This window comes from Lepidochelys olivacea, assembly GCF_965140295.1.
Source record: "Lepidochelys olivacea isolate rLepOli2 genome assembly, chromosome: 17".
Lineage (NCBI taxonomy): Eukaryota > Metazoa > Chordata > Testudines > Cheloniidae > Lepidochelys > Lepidochelys olivacea.
Window position 1 is genome coordinate 2,589,109 of NC_140427.1, and position 23,166 is coordinate 2,612,274.

Below are 23,166 nucleotides of genomic sequence, written 5' to 3' on the forward strand. Positions count from 1 at the left end.
GGAAATGGCCCACCTTGATTATCATACACATTGTAAAGAGAGTGGTCACTTTGGATGGGCTATTACCAGCAGGAGAGTGAGTTTGTGTGTGGTGGGGGGGGGTGTGTGTGAGAAAACCTGGATTTGTGCTGGAAATGGCCCAACTTGATTATCATACACATTGTAAGGAGAGTGATCACTTTAGATAAGCTATTACCAGCAGGAGAGTGGGGTGGGAGGAGGTATTGTTTCATGGTCTCTGTGTATATAATGTCTTCTGCAGTTTCCACAGTATGCATCCGATGAAGTGAGCTGTAGCTCATGAAAGCTCATGCTCTAATAAATTGGTTAGTCTCTAAGGTGCCACAAGTCCTCCTTTTCTTTATGCTGTTGTAGTACTTAGGCACATATATAACCTATACCTGATACAATTAAAGCAGTGATAATTGACTCTTATGAATTGCACTTAACTCTATTTACCTGCCTTTAAATGTAGCTAGACTGGTGATCAGCACATGAGCACTCAGCATTTTGGCTTGCCATTTATTATGAGATTTATGATTTCATGCTTTACCTTTGCTTTGGGCTGGTAATTCCAGTTTAAAATTTGGGAGTTAAGTTCTTAGTTTGACCGATGTGGAAGAGTCCGAGAGCTGATGCTCAGGAAATCTGTATGAGGAGTCACAGCAGTTGGCCTCTCCATGGCTGTCAGTTCCAGGGGATTTACACAGCCATGGCAGTAACAGGTAGTATCATGGGATTTGTGTTTGCATTATTTTAGGATTTCCATATTTGTGTCTGGCAGGATCACAGGATTAGTATGGTGTTCTTAAATCTGGGGTACTTGTGGCACCTTAGAGACTAACCAATTTATCTGAGCATGAGCTTCTGTGAGCGACAGCTCACTTCCTCGGCTGCTACTCTGAAACCTGTCATTAAATCTGGGGACTCCATAGCTGCACTACAAGCTTTTGCTCCCACCATGCTCTGGTGCATAATACTTGCCATGAGTCGCTGGCTTTCCAAGTAGAACAAATTAGGAGACGAATGGCAAGGGGAGCTCAGAATGGCTCATGTAAGCACCCAAAGTTCAGGAGTGAAATCCTGGCCCCATTGAAATCAATGGGAGTTTTGCCATTAAATTCAGAAGGGCCAGGATTTCACCTCAGTTGCTTATCCAAAATTTATCCACCCTAGCTGAACTTTCTCTGGCTTCTTCCATCCCCACCCTAACTGTGACCATGTTGGGAGGCCAGGAGTTCATGAGAGTGGGGTGGGAGAAGTTCCTTTTTATCTGAACCAACTCACACCTGAATTAATGTCTGGTTTTGTTCAAAGGATGCCAATGCATCCGGCTGATTCATGCATCCATATGTGGGAGAACAGGGGCTTCCTTCCTTCCTAAACATGCTTCTTTGTGCAGGGAGTCATCCTAAAGATATCTCTGCTTATCATATGCATTACTAACAAATGTGTTCCCACCATGGTGCATCTACCCAGGACTGTTATAACCAGATGGAAACTTCTGCAGTGGGACAATCTTTGTCCTGCACCCAAGGACAAAAGGAAAACGCATTTACATGCCCTTTCAGGACCACATGGTAATAGCTGGAACAAGCTTCCTAGAGAAACAAAATTGCAGCACACTGCATGTATAGCACATACCGTCCCTTGTGTTTGGCACTGCCCAAATTAATCATCAAAGCAGTCTGGCAACTCTTACATTGGAGTTAATCCTGCTTTGTGTTTGCTAATCATTCCTGAAGAGGGGCTGATAGTTGAAATGTTTCTAAGTTTATTTCCTGTTTTTAAGTTACAGAGAACTTTCTTGATCCATTTAATTTGGCAACTGGTACATCTCTTCTTTGCAGCATTATTAAAGCAGTCCAGAAAAGGGAATTAGGTTTCCCAAGACCCTGCTCCATTGTATCATGGTGTTAGGGGTTGAATCACATCAGAAAGCAGCTGTCTTTCAGTTAGTCCCATAGTTTGGCTTTTTCCTAGCAGTGAACAGGGCAGTTTCCCCATTTATTTTGTGGATTTTTTTAAGCCAAGTGCCGTTTGAATTTAAAGGCCCTTGTCAAGGAATTTTTAATGTAATTTTTCCCCGTTGTCATTTATAAGTTGAGATCTGCAAACTGAAATCTTTTTCCTTGCCTTAATATTTATTTCTTCTTGTATGTACATCTACCTGCCATTTGTTATAGAGTGAAGTCCTGCCCTCACCGAAGTCAATGGCAAAACTCCTGTTGACTTAAACAGGACCAAGGTTTTCCCCATAGTGTTGCACTTGAGCAGTGAGCCTTCACACACAGGTTCCGTTCTGTAGGGTCAGTAATAACCAAGGTCTGCATGGTCTTGATAAACGTGTACATACTCTAAACCACAGGGCATTACTTACACCGAGCCAAATCTACGTGCTCGTCTTGTGGCAGAAATCTGCTCAACGATATTAATTATCCCTATATTCTGCACAGCCTGGTAGTCCTTCCTGCGTCCAATATACTCAGGATTCTCCTAGAACAGGTGTGGAGAAGGCTTCTATTTGCAGTGTTATGGGTTTACAGTGGGACTCAATCCAAGCAGTCTTCCTTCTTTTCATCTCAAAGCGAAAGCAAAAACATTGTTGATAGATCAGCGCAGAAGCTGCATCCACCTTCAGCTGATGTTTGTTATGATTTTATCCATAGATGAGCTAGCCCCAGAATTTCTGGTGTTGCAAAGACTAGATTCAATGCCCCATGTGAGGCTAGATGTGGGAAAGATTTTAGCAGGGATTTTCATTGACACAGTGAAGGCTCCCGGGAAAGCGTAAAGAAAACAGAGACGCATCCTGTCCTTGTTATATTGGTAATTAGAGATGTTAGTACACTTACTGCTATGTAGGCATAAGAAGCCAGAGGCTCAGACCTTTACCTCTTTGCGGTTAACAACTTAGCCACATGTGGCCTGGTCCTGAGAGGTGCTAAGGACCCACAGTTTCCACTCAGCTCTTCAAAATATCTGGCCATTAATTGGGCAGTGCCAGTGGACAGCAAATATTTAAAATCTAAGAGGCCAGGAGAAGTGAGAAATAACTTTTTTGTGGTAGTCGGGCAAGCCCTTTTGTAAATTCCCTAATTTGCTCATTCTGAGGTTGGATCTGATCCACATATCTCACCATTTTATCAAGATTAGAAATAATCCCAAATGAAAACACTGCAGAAGGAAATGAAGGAACAGATCAAGACAAAGACAGCTCTGTGCCATTTGGAGCTGCAGGAATCACCTCCAAGAATCCCGTTAAAAATAGGGCTGTGGAGCCCTGAGGCCCAAGTGAAATCATAAGTGTTGCAGAAGGTCTAAGAGGGTTAAGTTTCACAAGACTCTCTCGCGTGCATCATTCATATGCCTCTCACATACTGGGCAACTGAGTGACTGATGAAGAAGCTTCCATGATAAATGGTCATGACTTAACAGTGACCTAGTGATAAATATTACTGTAGCCAGTGTGTTATTATAATATGTTAAATAGGCCTTATTATTAATTAAAATGTAATTGCTTTATAATTGCAAGCCTTGTTCCTAAACTATAGTGAGAGGTCAGGGATAGTATCAGATTATCATCACACCTTAAGTGAAAAAACAATCTTGGAGAAGAGAGAAATCATCTGGTTAAATTACAGTCCTGGGGCCAGACTTTGCTCTCAGTGACAAGAGACAAACAGGAGTAGCGCCACTTACTCCTGCTAGTTATAGACTGGCATAACTTAGAGCAATATCTGGCTCAGTGAATGCACAGTACATGGGTGAAAGGAACAGTTAGGAGCTCTCAATACAGAGACAAAGACTTTTTAACAATCCATTGAAATGGGAATAAAAAACTCCAGACCCTCTCCCCCCATAATTGAGCTGTTACCCTGTAGCTATAGGCACAATGAGTGCCATTCATGGGGTTGTTTTCCTGAAGACTTTACTTATATTTTACAGAAGAAAAAAAAATCTACACATGATCAGTTTAATAAAATCCTTTTATCCTGGCTACAAAATGGAGGACTGGCAAATGCCCTTCTGATAGGTTAGAGAAGGAAAACAGCTAGAATCCAGAAGAAAGAAAGGCATTTCTGGTCCAGGCTTGCAAACCCTGTGTTCAATTAAAAAAAAGAAGCATGGTAGGCAAATTATCCCTGTCCTAAAGCAGTGAGAATTTTATTGTGCAATAGCACTTTGGAAAATTCATTAAACATAGTTCACTGCCAGTGCAATTCTTACATTAAATGGTACATAGGCTCTGAGACAAATGAATAGTAATGCAATTTTGTTGTTAAATTATGTGAAGCAAAATTATACCCCTCAGTTCCTGCTAAAATGTTCGGCAGGAAAATTGAAGAACATCTCCATAATTAATGATTAGCACCATCATAGAAAGGTGCATTCATTAAGGGCAAAATCCACCCTTTGTGTAACTCTGCAAGTCACTAGAGTTGCACCAGGGATAATTTTGTCCCTAAATGTCTGACTGTCTCTGGGCTCAGAGAGAGTTCCATGCACCTTTCACAAAAGGCTCTCTCTACAGTGATGTACTTGATACTCAAGCTCTGCATTCAAATTCTTAATTACACTGGCCTTCAGCAGAGACTTTCACTTCATGACAAACATTCTCGCCTTCCAAGAGCTGCCTCATGAAGACATGGATTGTGAGTGTTTATATAGAATTTGACTGGTAGTTTGTTGCCCCAAAGATCAACTATTTCAATGGGGAAAAGACCTAATGTAATAGAAAGTACAGGAATTACCGTGTGCAATTACTTCCATTTCCTGCTGTTCCTCAGGAGAGGTCAAACCAAACTTAGCTCAGCCTATGACAGTAACTTTATGATCCATACGCCTATGCCTTACAGGCTAGCCAGGATGAAGTCTGAGGTAAAGAAAAACCGTGAGCAAAGGGAGCAGGTGGAGAAAATCAAGTCTCAGGTGGCAGAAATGCGAAAGGAGGCCCTGGCAGTGCAGTTCAAAGAATGGACATTGGATGTCAGTGGAAGGCTACCACTCACACTGGTAACTAGGGCAGATATTCACAGAAACACTGCTATGTCTATACCCGGGAGGAGGAGAATGGAGGCTATTGTGGAAGTGAGTTTGCTATGTTATATAGCAGGAAGGGAGAGGAAGGATGGTCCAGTGGTTAGGCACTAGCCTAGGACCCACGAGATCTGCCTTCAAGTCCTTGCTCTGCCTCAGACTTTCTGTGTGACCTTTGGGAAGTGACTTAGCCTCTCTTTGCCACAGCTGCCGAATGGGATAATAGCCCTGGCCTGCTGCACAGGGGGGTTGTGAGGATAAATCCATTATTGTGTAGTGCACAGGTGCTACCGTGATGGGAGCCAGATAAGTGCTGCAGATAGTTTTATATCTCTCAGCCTTGGGTTTCCTGGCGGCAGCTGGTCACAACTCAAAATCTACCTCAGAAGACACTGGGTGGCTTACTCCCATCCTATCCTTTCAGGGCCACCATTAATTCCATTGTCCCCCTTGCCCCAAACCATTGACTCACTGTTTGAGAAGACGAGACTTAAAGTCATCATGATGGACCAACCAGTCTTGGGTGCTGGTACAGACACCTTCCATAGATGGCGAATAAGTCAACTGCTGTGAAATTCCCCTGACCCCCACTAGCTTTATGGGCTATACAAAGCACATAACATAGACGTGGCCTGAATTTCTGTAAGTGGTGAGAGGCCTGGGAGGCGGCGGGGGGGGGAAAGCCTAAAGTAATGTTCGTTAGGATCGTCTAATTTAATGGGAAAATTCCAGAACTGCTGCAATGTGCCTTCTGTGGTCTAGCATAACATTCCCATTTACTTACTACAAACACTTTAAGGGTGACCTCTTCAGATCACAGGGCTCTGGGTATGGTCTGTGATGCAGTCATCCATTCTCAGCACTGGGGTATCCTTTGTTGCTGTAAAGATTTGAAGAGCCCTGGGCAAAAACAAAGCAGGAAGAAAATAAATGGCAAGACATTTCTGAGAAACCAATTGCTATAGAGCTGCTTTATCTAAATCTGTTCATAATAACCAAATGGTGATAACCCGGGCCAGAGTGTCAATGCAGGGAAAGCAGGTGCCCTTTTTCGGTTCAGGTGTGGGGAGAGAGAGTAACACTACAGCTACTTTGAGTTTGAAAAGGAGTGGAGATGAGCAAAGAGTGTTTCTATGACTCAGGCTTTTAATTGTTGTTTTGATTTATAGGTTCAGAGTGCCCTGAGGTCATTTCTGGATGTCATTTCTACTCCTTTGGGAGCAGGACCAGGTAAGGTCACAAATGTTTTCTTTGGTTTTATTTTCCTTGGTCTGACTTCTGGTGCAGAATGGGAGCAAAAGGAAAGTAGGCATGGAATCTATAAGGACAGTCACGGTATACCAGCCACGATTCTTGCTTGCAAGACTTCAAGTGGGGAGGGGCAGAGGGTGAACCATTATGTTGTCTTGGTGTTTTTTTGTTTTTTTTTTAATAAAATTATGTAAAAATAACATCACAGCTTGTGGGCCCCCCACCCACATGACAGCACAAAAGCTGAGTAAATGTACTTGGCATAGAAGATCTAAAAAGGGCTGGGGAACAAGGAGTCCTCTCCCCATCTGGTGGGGTCTCCTGATGCAGATGTGCAGCCTTGCTACAGCTATTCCTATAGTCCATGGGCTATGTAGTAGCTGCAGCCCTGTGTGCCCACAGGGATCTAGTCCGTTCCTTGTCATGTTCCTGACTTCCCAAGTCCATCCCCATCACAGGCCCCTCTTCCTCATTGCTGCAGAGCTCTGCAGGGTGAAAAGGCATGCAGAGTTCCTCTCCAGGGCCTCTCTGTGTCCTGCAGCTCCCCCCAGATAAATTGGACCTGCACCAGTTCTGTTCCGTGCCCATGGAAACGGGGGAGGGGTGCAGCATTTGGCCCAGTCATTTTAGACTAAGTTGATCTGGGCCTCTCTAGTTGCCAGTAACAGACTCACAGGGCCCCTTCCTAAGTAATAAAACTCTGACAGCGGCAAGTAGCCTGTCCCTCTTTTCTTTCCCCCACATTAGCCAAACCTGCTCCTCATGTGTGCATGAAAATCAGCTGAAGATCCCCCACCCCTCTCTCATTTCATACTAGGGCCATACTTGGCATGTTTGGGGGTGGGTAAAAAATGAAAGCGTAGCATAGCTGTTACCTTCTAGGGCAAATCCTGAAATGTGCCTGAGAATTCTGCGACAAGGCTCATCTTCTCTAGGCATTTTCTCTAGCCAGCGAAAGGAATGACAGTGACAATACATACAGGGCCCACATACCAGAGCATTCAGCACTGAACTGATTTGCATAATTCTCATCTCTTTATGGCTTACGCTTGACATAATTAAATAATGATAATTGAATAGATAGGGCTAGAAATGTTGAAGTGGCAGTGTAAAGACTGTTGTCAGACCTTTCAAATAAATAGAGGTATTACGATAATCAGTAACAACAAATCTGTCTTTGCTGGAAGATGTGAGGCTATGTAGGACACTCAAAAGCACACTGGAATCCTCCTCTGGAAATAACCTTTCTCCACAGCTTGCCTTTGCCCAGTGATAGTAATCACTGCCCTGAGTATTCATCTTAGACTGGTAGCACACAGTCTGAATGGCAAACCCAATCCTCAGGTGCTACTGTGGGGCTGTTGGGGATACTGGTACTCTAAGAAAGAAGGAAGTTCATAGCCAGATGGCTACTCTGCAGGCATTCTAGGCATTATTGGCAGTATTTTACTCACAGCCCAGCTCTGTTTCTCTGTGTATTTCATTTAACAGAGTCCAATACACTAAGTGAGCACTAAGCCGTGTTTTATAGTTTCATAAAGATAATGTATAACTTTTGGATGTCTTAAGGAAGCAAGAAATATGTAGGTTCCACTGAGAGTGTTCTCATTATTCCTGATGTTTCACTCATCATATTGTAGAAGTAAGAATAACAGAATAATAATCCCAACAGAGAGAATATTTCTTCTTTCAAGACTTCCCATGCAAATCCTGGGCATTTCTTCTCAGCTCCACTACTGTGGCCCAGAAACTGGCCAAAAGGTGGCTGCAAAGGTTGTAAAGTAAACAGGAATATCTATCTCCATATGGCCGCTAGAGTAAAAGTCTTGTTTTCAGAATACGGAAGCTCCAGTCCTTGCTGGTAATTCCAAAGTCAAGCCACAGCTGCAAGGAACCTGACTACTGGGTCCCAGCGTGTAAGGGAACTATACCCATTCATTACATCACAAGCAGGCATAAGCAGATATAACTCCCATTGAAGTCGTCGTGATTTACACCTATTTATGTCTTGTTTGAATCTGACCATAAAAGTTTGTCTGCACCAGCCTGTAGTGCTTGCCTTTCAGAAGGGGAACTGCAGTTTCTCAGCACTGGAAAGGGATATAAGAATCAGACCCAGCCAGTATTTATATAGCCACGAAGTACACTACTTATCACGAAGCAGAGCTGAACATGCAAAGTATATACAGGTGCTTCAACTCCCTGCCATTCGCAGCCACAAGCCAGAGTAGCCCTAGGTAGAAATACAATTCTGCAAAAATACACCTGCCTATTTTCTGTCTAATCTTCTCTCCTTCTCCATTAGAGATCTACGACAGGAAGCTGGAAACCGTAGATACACTGGGGAAAAAAGTGAATGAGGAAGAGTTTAGGGAGGTGAGAAGCTAAATAACTGCACCTGAGTCAGAATTCTATTCCTGTTATTGATGCCTTTTAGGAGTGTTTCCTCCCCTGGTGGGTGCTGACAACAGAAGATGAGAGGCCTCCCCCTCTCCCCAGCCCCAAGCTGTGACTCTGGCACTGTTAGGTAACTCCATGTTCCCAGGTCACCATTATTATCTGCTCACATCCACATACCCATCCTTATTTTGTAGATTTCCCCATCACTCCAGCAGGGTGGAACATTTAGCTTCCTCCAGAGTCGCTGCCTGTGTGGCTCTATGTGTAAGTGGGGGAATAGTCCCGCTCTTGTGGGGAACTTTCCTGGCTTCTGCACTACCCCGGTGAAGTGGGCTAGCGAAAGGATCCGAGTCCTCACTCCCACTTCCTTCACCCAGTGGCCTCCCTGCCCTTGAGGACTCCCCTTCCACTCTCCTGTCTGGCAGAGTCCTCCTAACCCCAACAAGGCTGGGCCCAGGATTCCTGGGGGGCTCGACCCCTAACCCTGCTGTGGTCACCTAGGACAGGGGCTAGGGTGTCCCCACTCCGGGGTACTCTGTCTGCACTGGGCACTGCTCTGGCCCACTGACCATTACATACAAGTTAAAGCAAATGCAAGTTATTTAATCAACAATTAAATTTAAAAAGAATAAGGAAAAAATGGGAAAGGTGAAAGGAAACACATCACCCCGCTCTGTGGCAGGGAACATCACAAACAGTGTCTCTGGAACGTCAGGGCAGTTCACAGTCTGCTCCTTGTAAGTCCCAGGCCTCCTGCTCAGGCCCTGGCTGTGCTGCAGGGATGCTGGGGGTTGGACACTTGCTCTGGTGGTGGCCACACGCTCTCAGGCTCTAAGTGGTAGGACCCTTCTGCCCAGTGTCGCCCCCGCCCTGTCGGGGTTATGATCCAAGCCTGGCCTGCAGAGCCCCTTGGCTGAGGCGTCTCCCTGTGCTGGGCCTGCTGCCCAGGGTCCCCCCTCGGTCTCCTCAGCTGCTCACCGCACCCAGGTCCAGACGGCTCCAGCCCCAGCTCCACCACTCGGTCTCTGCCGGGCTGCTGTTGCTGCTGCTCTGCCTCCAGCTCCCTGGGCTGCTTCTCTGGGCCCTCTGCCTCTGGTTGCTGCAGCTCCGCTCCCAGGACAGGTCTGCTCTGCAGGCTGCTTCTCTGACTCTGCTCCCAGCACTGATCTGCTTCCTGGGCTGTTTTCCTGGCCCCTCTGGCTCTGGTTGCTGCAGCTCTGCTCCCAGGGCAAGTCTGCTCTCGCTGGGCTGTGCCTCTGGCTTTGGGGCTGCAGCTCTGCTCCCAGGACAGGCTCTGCTCTCTCTGGGCTGCTTTTCTGGTCCCTCTGGATCTGGCCCAGCTCTGCTCCCCAGCTTAGTTTGAGCCCCGGCTTTCTCCTTAGCTCGGCCCCACTCTGTCTGTCTGACCCAGGCAAATCCAGCTCACACGGAGGATGGGACCTCCCTGGCCTCCTGATTCCCTGATTAGCCTGCCCGCCCTGTCATTCAGGCTGACCTGGAGCATTGGCCTCTCCCCGTTGTTCCTGGGGGCTGTCAGTCTCAGGGTCCTGATTCCCCATCGACCCTTCCCCCTTTTTAGTCCTGGGAACTAGCCAACCAAAACACCCCACTGAATGTTAGTAAGGGGACAACAGTCCCCTTACATATGGATTAATTATGAGGGTTATTTTAAAAGCCATGTTGTAAAAACATCTCCCTGGCGTCCTCCTTAGCGTGCGCGAGGACACCACCTCTGCCATGCTGCAAGGAGCTATGTTTCAAATTACTCGTGAATTCAGATTTTTCATCAACAGCACACAGGAGACGGTCTCCCAATGTAACTAGCATTCTAATGTAATTAGTATGGTTCCCATAGTGCTATTATTCCTTTGGGAATTCTGTTAACCAAAGTACAGTTCAACAGAAGGCTAATCAGGGATGAACAGCATTATTATTTTTGCCCATAGAGTGAGTATATTTTGCCACCATATGGCTTTGGTTTAAAAGCCACACCAGGGAGCATACAGAACATAAGGTAAGTGTTCGGTATCTTTTGCAGGGAACTTAAGCAATATTAACTCCTGTCGCAGAGGAGCTTCCAGCATGTTGTCCATCAGACACAAGGATTCAGTGGTGATGATTGTGGTGCTAGGCTGCTCCCATGCATCTGTGGGGAACTAGGATAGTAGTTCATTTATCACAGCAAACAAAGAATCTCAGAACGTCAAATGTATCAGCCCTGCCTCCTCATCCTCTTACCCCCAACCCCTCTGTGCCTTGGGTTTTTTCTAACCCAGCATGCTGTGGTTTGATTCAAGGAAGTGTCCCCGACTGTTTCCTATTTCGTGAAGGTGGTGGAGCGTGTGTGGGTGGTATGAGTGAGCATGTGGGCCTGAACATGTGTGTGCATGTGTATGTGAGCAAGCATGTGTGTACTGTCAGCACGTGGCTGCATGCATGATGATGAGTGTGTCTTTGAACTATTACATTGACAAAGCTGTAACCAATGAAAGAAACAACCATATAAATACAGCTATCCCTCTCACTCCATCTTCCAGCATGTTCAGTCTTTGTGACCACCACCTGCTCTGGTAACAGTCATATAAATGACCAGTTTTCCAGTTCCAGTAAGTCTTTGTAAACTTGTTCTATTTCTATAACTCCCAAAGGAAGGTGGAAGACAAAAGATGTAAGTAATCTTAAGAAAATGCTACTAAGACTGTAAAAATCAGGATATAAATGTATGGTTATGATTTGAGTTCTTATTTACCCCATACCCTCGTGTATCAGAATTAAATGTGTCTTCGGTGAGCCAAAAGTCACTCAGGACATTGGTTGGTCGTATGCCTGGGTCACTGCCCCATGGCATAAATTTAAAGCAAGGTATGTGTAGGGGATTACTGTACACTCTAATGTATCCACATTAACTCTGCTACTAATGGTGCTGTTAATCTGCCTGAGCTGTTCCCATAAATCATTGTGAGCAGAATATATAGCAAGTGCTGTCATCTAGTGGTTAGAGAATAGAAGACAAAACTGGCTTGTGTTGTGGCCTTGGTCAACTCATTTAAGATCATACTTTCTAAAATGTCAATTTGTGTCTTAAATTTGAAACCCAAAATTGTGGGACAGTTTTGAAAATGTACCTTAGACCTGTGTCTCATATTACGTATTGGTAAAGTGAGGATAAGTACTACTTCCTTATGTTCTTTTGAGGCTTAAGAAATTGTTTGTAAAGGGCTTCATTTAGATGAGAGGGGCTACATAAACCCTGGGCATGATTATTATAAATTCTGAACAAGTGCACCAATAGAATCGCAAAATATCAGCCCAGATGGTCGATTCTCCTTTTAGGCCTGCTTTGGGACAGTGCTCTATGGGCAGAATAAGCTGGTGACCTGCCATTATATGCACTCTCTCTTAGCCTAGCCTGTCGTTTAAGAAGCTGTCCCCATCCCACTGTGCTCAGACTTCTAGGATCTACCAAAATAGAAAAGAATTCACTCTAGGGAACAAGTTACAAGTAAATAAAGGAAAAATAACACCAAAAAGTATAGTTAAGAAACATCACATATGTGACTTTAACTCACCAAAGTCAAGGAATGTAGTTAAGGATTTCATTCTATCACGTTTCCCTTCGTTAACTTAAAAACAACCAAATCAGTTCAACCTAAATTTACTGGAAAAACTCTCTGGGCTGAGACTTTACCAGTCAAGTTTCCACCTACAGTAGAGCTAGATTTTATGGTTGGGCTATAAACTGTGAAAAGGAACATTTAGACTAGAAATGATGACAGCCCTTAACTTAGCAGAGCTAGTGGGTGCAGTTACGATAATTAAGAACAGAGCATAAAGCAGCTGTGCAGAGACTAACCCCAAGCGACTGTGTGTGATTTCTTTGCCTTCTGCACTCCCAGGAGAGTCACATGTTCAGTACTTTGCATAGAGATGCATTTTTGTGATAATTTGTTGAAGATTTCTTTTTTCAGCATGAAATTATATATTTTAAAATTTAACCTCAATGTGACTGCATTTAATTAAGGAAACGATTGCAGATAATGGAATCTCAAAGAATCCCTTTTGTCACTAAAAAAATATATGTAAATCCATAATCTCTGCAATATATGAATGAGTTCTGAATAAATTCCTATTACGTTCAGTCTAGAAGAGTGCTTTAGATAGCACTGTGTGTACTATTTGTTTTAACTCACAATTGAGGCATACAGTAATAGAAATCAGAAATGTAAAGGACCTACAAAGTCAGCTCAGCTAGTCTTATTTCCAGTCACTGGAAGATTGTTTCTCCAGGATATTTTTCATTGCTTTTTCTAGTCCAGTTTTAAATGATTTAAGTGATGTGGCTTTCACCAGTTCCCTTGGGAGACTATCCCACAGTCTGAATAGACATCACTGTCAGGACATTTCCTCCTCCCCACTCCCCATATTCATCTTAAATTTACCTTTATTATCAGTTTGCATCATCCTTCTGGAAGACTGAAGAGAAAGATCTGGCCCCAGACTGATGTGGGCCTTTTCACATTTGGAAAGTATTGATTGTTAATGGAGCTGAACATTAAATGGCTCTTTTTATGTTTTCTTTCTTGAACTCAGGGCAGCTCTGGGTTACTTAATGGCTGTTACAGAGTCAGGAGTGGGACCTCACACATTGATGTTTCTGAGTCTGCCAAAAGGGTCGCTCTTGTTCATCGTATTATTGTGTCCTCAGGAACAGGGTGGTGGATTCTTTGATTTTAAAAGTATTTAGAGCCCTCTGCCGCCCCCCCACCCCCCAATGTATAAGACAGGTTAAATCGTGGGCCTACATTATGAAATGGAGAGACTTCAACACTTTTAGGGCCTGATCCAAAGCTTTCTGAAGTCAAGGGAAAGACTCCCATTGACTTCAGTGGGCTTTGAATGAGGTCCTTAGGGCTAGATTCTGCTCTCAGATCTACACGTGGCTTCATCAGGTTCCACGAAGGTTAATAGCAGCCATAGACACACATCAATGGGCCGAATCTGACCCATTGTCTTTAGTAGTATTTATTAGCAACCTAAAATAGAGTGACTTGTTCAATAGAGAGAGACAGATGATGGAAGTGGAAACTTTATTAATGATAAATAAACAACAGTTGTGTTTATCCGCTTGTATAGCACTTTACACGGTCAGAGTGCTTTACAAACACTAGGCCAGGTCTGCGCTGCCACTTACTTTGGTGTAACTTATGTCGCTCAGGGGGGTGAATAAGCCTCCCTCGAGCAATGTAAATCACCCTGACCTAAGCACCGGGGTGGATAGCTACTGCTTCTCACGGAGGTGGATTTATTATGCCAACGGAACAACTCTCTCCCACCGGCACAGAACATCTTCACCAGATACGCTTCAAGGGCTCAGCTGTGCCAGTGTAGCGCTTCTAGTGTAGACTGGCCCTAACTCATTAACGTTTACTAGTCTGAGGCCTGGTCTACACTACCGCGTAAGCTGACCCACGTTACGCTACTCCTGCTACGTGAATAACATAGCTGTAGTCGACGTAGCTTAGGTTGACTTACTGCGGCGTCAACAACACGCTGCGTCGACGGAAGACGCTCTCCCACCAACTTACCTTACTCCTCTCATTCCGGTGGACTATCAGAGTCGACCAGAGAGCGCTCGGCCGTCGATTTAGCAGGTCTTCACTAGACCCACTGCATCGATTGCAGCAGCGCTGATCCCCGGTAAGTGCAGACATAGCCTAAGGTGACACAGACTAGACAAGCACTGTCCCAATGAACCACTAACTTAAAAAGGCAGAGAAATTAATTATTAAAATGGGCTTTGACTCTTGGTGATATTTAGCGGGCACCCAAAGGAGAGGATACCTAATCACTACCCATGAATAGCTCTGAGAGTGAGAAAGGGAATTTAGCAACCATGAGTGCCGCCTGGCAAGGTGTGTTATGAGAGGAATGACTCACAGGTCAGGAATGAAATGTGTCCTTTCACTTCATGATAGGGGAGAGAAAGAGCTAGGGACTCCATAGCGGAAAGAATCCGAGAGGCTTTCATGTTCCTTTCTTCCAGCACTCTTAGATATGTAATCTCACCTTCCCCTTGTTCATGTGTCTCCCGTTTGCACTAAGGAGTTGCACTTGTCTTGGGGTTAACTCATGGTACTTTTCTGTTGGCTCTCTCTTCTTCTTTTCTCTACGGCTTGTTTTAGTGACTATTCTACCTTTCATGCCTTCACCATCATTCCTAAACAAGAAGGAAACTGTTTTAAAATATATTTAAACATTTGAGGCAAATATTTTTTTCAAAATAAATTCTATTTATGTCTATAATAACACAACTTTTGTCTTCTATATCACCTTTATCTCAACATTTATAAACATTAATTAAGCCACAATATTTCAGTTTGAAATAAGCATTTTTCCCCTCATTCTAAGATGAGGAAATTGAGGCACAGAGATTTTAAGGGCCAAATTTTCAAAAGTGAGTTCTAATTATAGGTGTCTTAATTTTTAGGTACCCAGCTTTAGAGAAGTCAGTGGGAGCTAAGGATGCTTAGCACCAGATAGGACTCAGCCCTTCATGGGTAGCTCAACATGACCTGAGTTCCTTTTCCCAAAATGCATAATTTACCACCATGCTCTGTGAATTGAATTCTCGTGCCTGCTCCCAAATTCCCCCATAGAGATTTGGTTCTGATCTCACATCAGTGTAAATCAGGAGCATCTCCACTGAAGTCAGTGGAACTGTACTGGACTGGTGTGGTGTAGCTGAGATCAGAATGATCTGTACCTTTTCCTTTCCGCTTGTCTCACCTGCTTCACTGACACCCTGTGACATGAAGCAACAGGTGCAGACCTATCTGAGAAGGGCTATTAAAATGATAAAGCATAGGACCTTCTTTGACATTTACATAACACAGCCTCTCTTTCTAATAATGGACCAAATCCTCCCTCCAGGGGACTGTTTGACTAGTAGGGGGATTCCATGAGCCCATGGGCCTGAGGGTTGCAATAGCCCCATTGCTGATGCACCCCTGCTCCACAAGGGACAGAGCCAGTGGATCAGTGTAATCACAGGTCCACTGTTCCCTCCTCCAACCCACCTCTATAACTTCTCTCTCTGGTGAAACACAGAGCTATCTCACATTGCTTCATAGACCCTCCTCCATTGGCTCCCTGTTCTCTGCCCCTTCCTCAGTTGCTTCAATGTATTTTTGAACCATCCAGTATAGTAACAAATAATATTAATTAGTAGTAACCTACCTGTACAGCATTTTCAGCAAACATGAAATGTTGTATCACTGAGGCTGATAATAATGTTAATAAAAGTCTACTAAGATCATGAATGTGAGTCCCTAGTTCTCAGTCCCCTATGAAAGCGACTAATGGGAAACACCTCCAAATTTCACAAATTCCCTGCAACATTTTTAGTTTCCCCATCACTGTGACCAACTCCAGAAACCGGCTGTAATAATTCAGCCCACACTCTGAGACTCTGGTTTGTTCTGACAGCCATTATTATTTATGTAGACCACATTTTTGGAACAGTATTGCTTTTGCTTATGAAACCCACATGGCTATAAATTGAGAGTGTTAAAGTGTCTCCAAGACTCGGGCTTAAGATAAATCTAGTAGTACTGAGTAGTATTCCCAGTGTCAGAGGACTTAGGTGACAGCAAGGTCATTTTCAAGTGGTGGCGCTTGTTGTTTTTCCAGAATGGTTCTCATCAGCTCTGAAGGCTCGGACAGCAATATTATTCTGGCATTCAAGAGTTGAGCCACGGCAGGTCCTGCAAAAGCCTCTTGCTCAAGATGCCACCTCCGGAGTAATGTCAAGAATACCAAATGCTATAGAAAGAACGCGCAGAGCCAGACTCATCACTGGAGAGTCTAAGTCTATGGAATTACATAAAGGATGACTCTGGCCCAATGCCTCTGAGCCAGTGAGAGTAGCTAAGTGACCTTTTAGGTCAGGAATGAGAGGGACATGTTTAATAAGTGTTTGTTCAGTGTCTAGCACAGTGGGGCCCCAATACTGACTGAAATGGACAGCAGTAGCATCCATGCACCAAATCTGGCATTACTCTTGTGGACAGTGTACTTAAACTGCAGGTCTTGCGTTAAATTGGTTTTGATTTCAAGTAGGTATCCCAGCCTCTGTCCCCCATATGCAGTACAGTTTAAAATGTACATACAAAAAGGGACTATTGGAAAAGAAATTAAAAATTTCTGCCTCTTCTTTTCTTCCACAGTATGTCCATTCTCACATCAAAACCTTTACAAGTGACACGTTCCAGGAATTCCTGAAGCACCTCTGGCAGTGTGCTGATGACTTCCGAGATATAATAAGACATGACATCTGGCGGCAGATGTTTACTGACCTCTTCCTGGACTGTGACCACGGAAAGGTAGGTAAAGAAACCCTCAACATATATTTGACAATGTAATGTTTCTGATCCGGTATCTCTCATTCATGTAATTGCTTCTTTTTCATTCCTAGTCATTGGCTCCAAGCTCTCTCTTGGTATTAATTTGCTTATTTCGGAAGAGAGCAGTTGTTGCACAGCGAAATGGGTTGATACTTGTTATCTAGGGCATGTCTGCCCTGCAATGAAAAACCTGCAACGCTGAGTCTCAGAGCCCAGATCAGTTGACTCAGGCTTGCAGGATTTGGGCTCCGAGACTAAAAATTGTGGAGCTGATTCTCAGTCTGAAGCCTGGGCAGTGAGACCCACTCCCTTCACGAGTCAATTGACCTTCATGGGGTCGGAGGCTCAGGGCAGCAGTTTTTTATTGCAGTGTAGACATAGCCATAGACATAAAAACAGTGAACATCCTGTCTCCATAATCTTGCATTTACCCCTCTTACCTGTGTTGTGTATTCCATTCATCACCCCTCTGCTGACGTTCATTGCAAGCCTACCCAGAATTAATTAACTGCTCTATAATATCATTCTAATTAGGTCATTGACAAAGCACTGGCTGGGATGATTTAATTGGGGATTGGTCCTGCTTTGAGCAGGGGTTTGACTAGATGACCTCCTGAGGTCCCTTCCAACCCTGATATTCTATGATTCTATGATTCATTATCTCTAAAAGAATAGAATTACAGAGCACATTTTTAGCAGCAACAATGTGTTTTAGAGAATTAAAGAGACAAGGTGGGGGAGGTAATATCTTTTATTGGACCAACTTCTGTTGAAAGATATGACCTCCCCCACCATATCTCTCTAATATCCTGGGACTGACATGGCTACAACTACACAGTTTTAGAGAACGTGAGGCAAACTGTTATCTCAGCTCAGGGGTGGGAAAAGTGATGTGTCTCCATCTCAACCAGAAGATATTTAAATTCCTAATCCCCATCAGGAAGATCAAAAAGGTAGACAGAGGAGAACACAGACAGTCTTATTTCTCTGCATTTTGAAGGAGTCCCCTCTCTTCTCATTCTCTGCTGGGTGAGTGTGACGGAATACTGCACATAAAAGCACAGGGATGTGTGAGAAGGGATGATATCACACATTTTACTTTGTAGTTTAGTAATCACCATCTCTCTGCCTCTGATAACAATGCCGTCTCAGAAAAGAATAATTAATGCTAGAATCAAATGAGAAGAGAGAACACCTACCCGCATGAACACCAGTCTTTGGGTGGAGAAAAATAATCACAGTAAAAACATGGCTGCTCTTGATATCAGCTTAGGCAGATTTGATCACCACATTTAGTTTACAAACAGCATTGTTACTGCACTTCTCTTGGATCTGACATGGTTGCTCTCCCAGGGCTATAATCAGCCTGTGCTATACTGTACCCACAGGGGAGATCAGAGAGTAAACTAATCCATGAAGACCCCTGACTTTTTGAGTGTGATCTATCACCTGTGGTAGTCATTTTGTGAAGCACAGCCAGCTAGTTCTTCCATTTTCTAATTTGCATTTGTTTGGTGGCAGGTAATTATTCCCATTTTGTAGGGGTGAGTGGTGTTCTCTGTCTCAGTTATTTATAATTAGGGCCATAAAGGGATACAAAATGGAGAGAGAAGCATTTAAGCTATAGTCTGATTACAAGGAATCCACACAATCATTATTATGATTTTAAAAATGTACATCTGTGAGGATTCAGAGTAACAGCCGTGTTAGTCTGTATTCGCAAAAAGAAAAGGAGTACTTGTGGCACCTTAGAGACTAACCAATTTATTAGAGCATAAGCTTTCGTGAGCTACAGCTCACTTGTCAGCTCAGCCAGAACCCCCTGGAATAGCTAGACTAGCTACTTAACCAGACCGCAAAACAATGTCAGAATAGAACTAAAACTCTGCTCTAATCCCCATAAAGGAAAAGACACTTTGGATTTAAAGTTCATGGCCTCACTGTGCCTCGGTGTGTTTAGCACAGTTCCATTTGACATTGGAACTGTACCTGCATGAATTTGCTGTGCATTTTCTGCCCAGGATCTTCAAAAGTAACTGATTACACTAACAGATTACTTTTCAAAATACTGCACACCTGAGAAGTTATCTGATTCCTCTCCAGACAGAAAAAGAACAAAGATTTCCTTACCCTTAGTCATCCTGGCAATGCTGTCCTGGGCAGCATCAAGGATATTTTGTTGTCATGGTATACACATCTCCTACACACAGTGCAGAATAATCAGAACGTAACTGCTGATCTTTCACTGATCAGAAGATGCTGGCATGTACAGCTTGGGGATTTGGCAATGAGTTATAGAGCCTTTGCTGGAAGTGACTCAGGGTTGTCACCATGTGGTGGCTGGGTGAAATGAATTAGGGTGTCTCAGTCCAGTTCCCACAAGAAAACACCACTGTGGTTGGCCCTAATTGGCCCCTTTGTTGCCAATCCCAGCAGAGAGGCCGAGGGCCGAATGAGCCAGGAAGTCTGAACTAATTCTTCTCCATGCTAGGGGTAGTCCCACTATGCCAGGTGAAAGAATATTTTGTGAGGCAGTATGAGGACAGCTGTAGCTCACGAAAGCTTATGCTCAGATAAATTTGTTAGTCTCTAAGGTGCCACAAGTCCTCCTTTTCTTTTTGTGAACCTTCTCTGCAGATCAGTAAAGGACTCAGTGTTCCAGGATACCAGGCTGGAATCTGTCATCACCCCAAATTCATACACCAGACTGATAAGACATATTTTTCACAGAGTATACTATTGCAAGGAAATTGAAGACCCCATTATAATGCTATTATATCTGGGTTGTGAGTAGCATTGACATGATTTTCCTAGTATCCCCATCCTTTCCCCCAACCTTATACAACTGAAAACCCGCAAATGGAATTGTAAGGGATCCTTGTCCCATGATAGCCCTGAGCCTGAGGGTGGTCTGATAAAGCCATACAAATCCAGGAGTTTACATCAAATTTAAAGCAAGATGGAAATCCATCCCCAGTCCATCTCCAGTAATTTCTTTCCACACTTAAATATTTTGTGCCTCTATTGTTTTTCATAGCATCAAAAAGCATTTATTCTCAGTCAGACCAGACTGTTGTCAACATATTTTATTTGTCCCCAAAATGTAGTTTAATTACTTGGCAAAAAGCATCTGTAACCACGAACATCATCTTCATTTTCTCTAAAACAAATTACTTCATTAATTGTAATTACTTTTTGGAGAAAATGTTATGTTCTTATGTAAATGAAAGTTTGCATTAGTGCTGACCACTGTCAGAGAAACTTTCAAGTGATTGTGATGGGCAACAGCTGAAATAACTGAAAGTGAAAAGAAGGGCGTGTAATGGGAATACTCAGCTGAGTAGCCAAACATTCCACCAGTGATGCGGTAATATCTTCAAAAACAGGCGCTGACAGTTTTGTGTTTGGATTGATGTTAAGGAGATGCAGAATTAGATCTGGGATATTGAATATAAAAGCAAACTACATAAACAGCATGATATATTCTTGGGGAACAAGGTGACGGCACTCTACCATCAAGAGGAGGAAGGGATTTGGAAACAAACTGTTAATATAATAAGTTTAAGAGATAGGATGCAGCTGAAATACAGCTGGAAGTCCCAGCGCTTCTGACCAGCAGAAACTGAGTTACAGGAGGCTGAGAAATAAAAAAACAGGTTCTGTCTGCTCTTTATGGCTATTAAAGAACTTTTGTCACTCTTGCTGATAGATGGAGTTTGCGGAGGTCTCCTTGGCGCAATTTTACCTCTCCCTCCCCACCGTTGCACAGTGTGGTGCCCTCCACCCAGTGCTGCTGTATGCTTAGAGTTTGTGAAGTGCTTTGGATCCATCAGGATGGAAGGTGTTACAGTAATACAGAATATGATTTACTTGGTTCCTACATTATCAGCATTACTTCCTTTTCCTTGGAGCCTTTTTCTTCTGCATCTTCAATTGTCCAGCTCTTTTTGAGTTTCAGACCCTTTTGGGAGCTACTGACTCTAGTCCAGTATGGACAGCTCCCGCTCATTTCTGAGTCCTCTCATTCCCTCCCACCACTTTTGCTTTTAGATTACGAACACTGAGGCTACTCATCACCCATCTTGGGCTTGCTTCCAGAATACAATAGCAACCGTTGTTTATTTCTTCAGTTTAAAGGCATGGAAAGGTTGACACAGAATTAACATCTTGGTGAATTTTACACTTGGCAATTTTTACTCTGGGAGCAAAACCTTGGAAGGAAATCTATAATTCAAATGTGAAACTGGTTGCCACAAATAACAGATTTAAGTAATTTATGATCTGATCAAATACTATATTACACTAATGGGAAGGAGATTATGAAGGTGAGAACCCTTAAATAATGACAACATTAACTCATTATTAAAATGGAAGAGCTCCAACCCTTTGGGGTTGCTTTACTTTTTTAAAATCACAATTTCCTCATCTTTTTCCTGCCTTTGCTATCCCCTTCCCCTGTCTCTGAGCAGTAAGGATGTTAATGCTACCCTGCATGTCACAGAGCACTGAGGCCTGCTTCTCCCTGGCTCTCAGAGGTCAATCATTACTTCCAGGATGTGTCTCTGCAAGGCCAGAGTGAGAGACCCAAGCCTGTTCAAGACAAGCAGCAGTTCTTAAGAGTAGGAGCAGCCTTTCTTACAAGCTTAAAAAATATGCACACGTACACAGAACCGCTGTGGGGTGATATGAATGCTAGTCACTCTGCCAGAAACCCACCAGGAAACTGCTCTTCTGCTTGCTAGAGCATCAGAACTGCTTATATCTATTATCATTATCAAGAACATGTATGCCTTCAAAAAGGAATGTAGGGGCTTGCCACACCAGCTCATACCCTTGGTGTAGCTCTTTTCTCTGGTAGTGCCAATACCTGATGGTTTAAAGGAGGTGATGGAGGAGGCAAAACCAAACCACGCATAATGCATGTAGCCACTACAGTTGCACAATGCTGTATCTAGAGGAGAAAATTCCTCGGTGACCTCCCTCCAGGCAATCATGACCTTGAAGCATGAGATGGAATTACTTTCATCTTCACATATAGAACACATGCTATTATTGGTCATACAATTAGCCAGCTCTGTTTTATGGGGAATATGAATATCTGATAGCATGTGCATATAAGAAAATATACCACCTGTAAGTCCCACTTAAGCCCTGTGGATGAAATCCTGGCTCTAGCACAATAAAATTGACTTGGTCCACTGCCAAGGACTACATTTCACATAGAGATAGCACTCAGGTTTTACAGATCACACAAGATGCTTCGCTGGTAAGTTTTGATGTGAAAAACCAGAACTAAATAAACTATCTTGAACCATTGACTGTAGCTGTTATGTCTAGGCTGGCCTCTTGGACAGGCAGAGGACACTGGCCTTACTTGAAGACTTCTATGACAGCAGCCCAGTGATTGCTAAGAGGGGATTCTGTAATCCAAGACAATGTAAGTACAATAGGTAGTTGGAACATATTTAAAAATTCATATTTAAAACTTCATATGAAGTTTTCCAGTTATGATACATTTTTATAAGTATTGTCAGCAACAGATGAAACCTAAAAATCTCGTAGACCAACACTGCAACATTTATATCACAATTAGAGCTGGCCTAAAACTTTCAACATTTAGACAAACTTTTTTTGCAAAATATATAAACGCAGTGGTCAGAAACACTTCAGTGTACAAACTGGTAAAGTTATGTATTGAAACATTGCTGTAGAATAGAGTACTTTTTATTATTTATTATTATTATTATTTATTATTATTATTATTATTATAAGCAGTTATTGCAAATAAGATTATTTTCCCCAAAGTAATTGTCCCCGAAGTAATTTAATCTGGGAAGTATTAGATAAATGTTAGCACTACTTCTAAACTGAAATTTCTCTGTAAGAATAGAAGGCTAAAAGGAACAGAGAGAATATAGAGGATATTCTACATAAAATTACAATGATTTTTAGATATTAGGCATAAACTACTTGAGAGTATCTTGCTTAGATCAGAAACAGTGGAAATTTTAACATATAAATCATTGCTTCCCTTTTAATATGGAAAAACAGAAACATGGCAGTGTGGCATGTG

General features: G+C 43.2%; 1 protein-coding gene across 1 annotated transcript in view; it reads left to right on the forward strand.

The window, feature by feature from the left end:
- EFCAB5 (EF-hand calcium binding domain 5) overlaps window positions 1-23,166 on the forward strand; it is a 66,205-nt gene that overhangs the window by 17,592 nt on the left and 25,447 nt on the right. Inside the window, exons 4-8 of the mRNA XM_084651162.1 lie at window positions 4,860-5,016; window positions 6,210-6,270; window positions 8,597-8,667; window positions 16,917-17,072; window positions 22,431-22,530. Coding sequence (XP_084507288.1) covers window positions 4,860-5,016; window positions 6,210-6,270; window positions 8,597-8,667; window positions 16,917-17,072; window positions 22,431-22,530 — 545 coding nt within the window. The remainder of the gene's footprint in view (window positions 1-4,859; window positions 5,017-6,209; window positions 6,271-8,596; window positions 8,668-16,916; window positions 17,073-22,430; window positions 22,531-23,166) is intronic.